Source organism: Rhinopithecus bieti, unplaced genomic scaffold (genome assembly GCF_001698545.2).
Source record: "Rhinopithecus bieti isolate Rb0 unplaced genomic scaffold, ASM169854v2 scaffold_33065, whole genome shotgun sequence".
Taxonomy (NCBI): domain Eukaryota; kingdom Metazoa; phylum Chordata; class Mammalia; order Primates; family Cercopithecidae; genus Rhinopithecus; species Rhinopithecus bieti.
In genome coordinates, this window is record NW_016814114.1 from 1,096,933 (window position 1) to 1,101,785 (window position 4,853).

Genomic DNA, 4,853 nt, shown 5'->3' on the forward strand with positions numbered 1-4,853 from the left:
AAAAAAAAAAAGAAATTCAACTTATTGCTGAAATATAAAAATCAAATGACACCTTCTGATTTTTTTCTCCAAAAGAAAGTTTTAAAAACGATAGGCAGGGGCTCGGCACAGTGGCTCACGCCTGTAATCCCAGCACTTCGGGAGGCTGAGGTGGGCGGATCACGAGGTCAGGAGATCGAGACCATCCTGGTTAACACGGTGAAACCCTGTTTCTACTAAAAATACAAAAAAAATTAGCCAGGCATGGTGGCGGGTGCCTGTAGTCCCAGCTACTCGGGAGGCTGAGGCAGGAGAATGGCGTGAACCCAGGAGGCGGAGCTTGCAGTGAACAGAGATCACGCCACTGCACGCCAGCCTGGGCGACAGAGACTCCGTCTCAAAAGAATAATAATAATAATAAATAAAATTAAAATGATAATATAAAATTTATTTATTTTATTTTTTTTAAAGAACCTGGCTATGTTAGCCAGGATGGTTTTGAACTCCTGGCCTCAAGCAATCCTCCTGCCTCAGCCAATCAAAGTTTAAGGATTACAGGCGTCAGCTACCACACCCAGCCTTAAAATAAAAAAAAAATAAAAATAAATAAAAACAGCTGGGCTCACACCTGTAATCCTAGCACTTTGGGGGGCCAAGGCAGGGGAATCACTTGAGGCCAGGAGTTTGAGACCAACCTGGTTAACATGGCAAAACCCTATCTCTACTAAAAATACAAAAAAATTAGCTGGGCATGGTGGCGCATGCCTGTAATTGCAACTACTCAGGTGGATGAGGTATGAGAATTGCTTGAACCCAGGAGGCAGAGGTTGCAGTGAGCCGAGATCACACCACTGCACTCCAGCCTTGGTGACAGAACAAGACTCTGACTTAATAAAAAAAAAAATTAGAGACCATCCTGGCTAACATGGTGAAACCCCATCTCTACTAGAAATACAAAAAAGTAGCCGATAGTGGTGGCGGCACGCGCCTGTAGTCCCAGCTACTTGGGAGGCTGAGGCAGAAGAATCGCTTGAACCCAGGAGGCAGAGGTTGCAGTGACCTGAGATCGTGCCACCACACTCCAGTCTGGGTGACAGCACGAGACTCTCTCAAAAAAAAAAAAAAAAAAAAAAAAAAAGATTGCACATCTAAATCCAGTTTTTAGTTTGTCTTGAAAAATCAGGGCTGGGCACGGTGGCTCATGCCTACAATCTCAGCACTTTGGGAGGTCGAGGCAGGGGCGGATTACTTGAGGTCAGGAGTTCAAGACCAGCCTGGCCAACATAGCAAAACCCTGTCTCTACTTAAAAAAAAAAAAAAAAAATTAGCTGGGCGTAGTGGCCCACGCCTGCAATCCCAGCTACTCAGGTGGCTGAGGCACGAGAATCGCTTAAACCTGGGAGGCAGAGGTTGCAGCAGGCCAAGATCCTGCCACTGCACTCCAGCCTGGGAGACAGAGTAAGACTCCATCTTAAAAAAAAAAAAGAAAAACAAAAAATCAGGTGTGGGCATGTGAGGCTTGCCCCCTATCTGGCACAAGCAACAACAGACAGGTAGTGGCCATCCAGCTCACCCTGGTCCCGTGGAAGCATCTGGATCCTTGAACTCTATCTAGGATCCTGAGTCCCAGACTCCAGGCATCGAACTCTTCCCAGAATGCGGTCTCATCATTCTTCCCCATTCTCTGTTCCTCTGTGAGGCCTAGGAACTCCCTGCCCCCACATGCCTCTCACTTCTGGAACTCAACTCCAATCAAATACTGACACCCTAGAGCTCCTCCTGCCCAACGGCCCTCCCTGCCAAGACCCAGGCCCTGGTCTGGTTCCTTTCCAGTCTAGGCTCAGTTCTCCTACATCCAGACTAGCCTAAGCTCCAAATGCCAGGCCCTTAAACACCAATTATTCCTCAACTTCCACTTCCTCCATCTCCTTCTAGTTCCCTGAGCTTCTCCTAGCTCACAGGGCACCTCCATTCCATCCTGCACTGGCCAAACACCTGGGAACAGCGCCACCTTCAGAACCACCCGCACTAGCTCTTCCAGGTCCCTTTCTCTACTGGGAAGAAGTGTAACCAAGTGGTTAGCGTAGAGGGTTTGGGAATCAGATTCTAGCCTTGACTGGTGCACTTGCTCTATGACCTCAGGCAATCCTCTTATCTGAGTTTGTTTCCCTGCTTAAGCTTAGCGTACACTTAGAATGGGTATAACCACCGTACCTACCCTCAGAGAATCTTTATGTAAATTAAATAAGAATTTGCCTATAAAGCACTTACATTGAGCAAATGCCCAGTAAAAGCTCTGGGCTCTCCCGGGATCCACATTTCCCATCTTCCACAGGTCTCATTTCCTCTTTTCCCCACTTTCTCTTCTGGTCCATGGCTCTGAAACCTAAGCCTCCAGCTCTCTGGCTGGGGTTCTCCCACCAGTCACACCCAGTCCCCAAACCTCCCTGTCCCCATCCCACCCAAGCTACCTTGAACCTCTTGTCCTGGAGAACCTTCTTGATGGCGACCAGTTCCCTGGTCTCTGCCAGCCGTGCCTGGTACACGACCCCAAATGAGCCATTGCCAATCACTTTGATGTCTGTGTAAGCCACCTCTTGGGAGCGCTCTGGACCTTGGCCTAGAGTGGCTACCACTGTGGTCACCTTCCCGCTGTCACCTGGGGAACAAAGGGGATACACGATCCACTGACCCATCCTGTCTGCGCATCACCCCATCCTGGGGCTGTAGGAGGAAGGGAAATCTCTGCAAGGAAGCTCGTCGAGGACCTCTTTGTTCCCTCCTCCTCTTTGAGGAAAGGTGGATGCTGGGACCTTCCCAGTGACTTTTCCCCTCTTCCTTTCTGGGAACCTTAAATCCTGCCCCCCCTCCACATGGGAGGATATTGATACCTAAATCTCTCTGCTTCAAGGGCTGGCAATCCCAAATTTCTACTTCTGGGAAGCAACAGATCACTGGCCGTCTTGGTACTGGGAGACATCAGATGTTGACTCCATCTACTCTGGATCTACTGCCCTCTGGCCCCTCCTATTTGGAGAAAGCTTGAACTGACCTCTTCCACTTAAGGGAGCAGTAACCCTCAGGTACTCCTACTTTAGGAAAACACTAACCTATCTCACAGCCTAGAGGATACTGACCTCTAAGTCCTCCCCTGTAGAGCTGGTAACTTCACTGGTTCTTGGTGACAGAAATGAATGTCCTGTCCTGCTGTATGTACCAGTGCCCTGACCCTCACTTTTTGGTACTTTGAGGTTAGAAAAAAACACTGACCTGACCTCTTCATCTGAGTGGTCCAGAGACCCAGACTCCTCCCCGTATGTGGGTGGTCTCTAATGGACAAGCACCAAATTATGAGAATGATGAATCTGACCTTTATTATCAAGGGGCTATTCCAGCCTCAGTCCTTTGAAGGAAAGCTATAATTTCCAATTCCCATTATTCAAATGGTAGCAAACCTTGGTGCCATTCTTAAAGGATAGTGACCCCTTTGAGTAACTGATGAACCAAATCCATTTTTTCTTTTTTTTTTTTTTTTTCTTTTTTTTGAGACACAGTTTCACTCTGGTTGCCCAGCTGGAGTGCAATGGCACGATCTCGGCTCACTGCAATCTCCGCCTGCTGGGTTCAAGCGATTCTCCTGCCTCAGCCTCCCGAGTAGCTGGGATTACAGGCGCCCGCCACCACGCCCAGCTAATTTTTTGTATTTTTAGTGAAGACAGGGTTCCACCAGTTGGCCAGGCTGGTCTCAAACAGAACCTCAGGTGATCCGCCTGCCTCAGCCTCCCAAAGTGCTGGGATTACAGGCGTGAGCCACTGCGCCCGGCCACCAAATCCATTTTGAGGGGCCAGTGACATGTTCTTTCAAAGGGAGATAACCCTACATCACTATTTTTTTCAGAGCCAATGACACCATACCTTAGAACAATTATTAAACAAGTATAACCTTAGATCCATATTCTATAGGAAACTGTGACCTATCCTGCTCCATTCCATTTTTGTTAAAGGAGACACACCAAGCCATGTATTTTAAAACATGGACTATGGACTTGATTTGAAGGATATGCTGACTCCCAATGTCTTTAAGAAGCAGTAACTATTAATTCTCACCATTGGGGGTACAGCTTAACAACATTTAGGGTGGATAATGATGCCAGGTCTTGGTTTTAATAGGGAAGGTGATCTGAGTACCAGGTTTGGCAAGCCTGGCCTTATTCTTTGGGGACACAACACAGTAACCTCAAAGCCCTGCTTCTAAGTGATATTCACTCCAAATCCCCATCTTCTGAAGGACAGCGAATGCAGATCCCTCTTTTTCGGGATTGGTCTTATTCTTGTTCTCTTAGGAGACAATAACCCTAAATCCCCATTTGCAAGTGACTGTGACCTCTGATCCAATATTATAATGAGTAGCAACGTCAGATACCTGTTCTTAAGGCTCAAGGACCTAAGACCTCAATAATGAAAGAGCAGGGACTTGTAACCCCTGTTTCTTTGAGTGTTAGTAATTCTGATCCAAAAGTAATTCTGATCTCCAAGAGATGGTAACCCCAAGACCCCTTTTCCTGGGAGAAAGAGGGCTCAGATCCCCGATTTGGGGAGGCATAGTGACCTCGGGCTCCTATCTAAGCATATGAAAGAACCTGATGGATGTCTGAGAAGCTTTGGGAACCCTGATCACCACCCTACACGGGCGCCGCTAGTACTCACGGCCCAGCTTCACCCCGGGCGGCGGGAAGCTAGTGCCTGCGCCGGGGCCTCCGCTGCCTCCGCCGCCGCTGCCGCCGGGTCCACCCCCGGAGCTGGAGGCCCCGACGCCCCCACCCATGGCCCCGACAGATGCCTTTCCGCCGCCGGTGCCGCCTGGGCCGGAGGCC

At 48.8% G+C, this 4,853-nt stretch overlaps 1 protein-coding gene across 1 annotated transcript in view; it reads right to left on the reverse strand.

Moving 5' to 3' along the window:
- GSK3A (glycogen synthase kinase 3 alpha) overlaps nucleotides 1-4,847 on the reverse strand; it is a 12,818-nt gene extending 7,971 nt beyond the window's left edge. Inside the window, exons 1-2 of the mRNA XM_017849840.1 lie at nucleotides 4,687-4,847; nucleotides 2,451-2,638 (exon numbers count right to left, since the gene is read on the reverse strand). Coding sequence (XP_017705329.1) covers nucleotides 2,451-2,638; nucleotides 4,687-4,804 — 306 coding nt within the window. The 5' untranslated portion in view covers nucleotides 4,805-4,847. The remainder of the gene's footprint in view (nucleotides 1-2,450; nucleotides 2,639-4,686) is intronic.
- Between the last annotated feature and the right edge of the window lie 6 nt (nucleotides 4,848-4,853).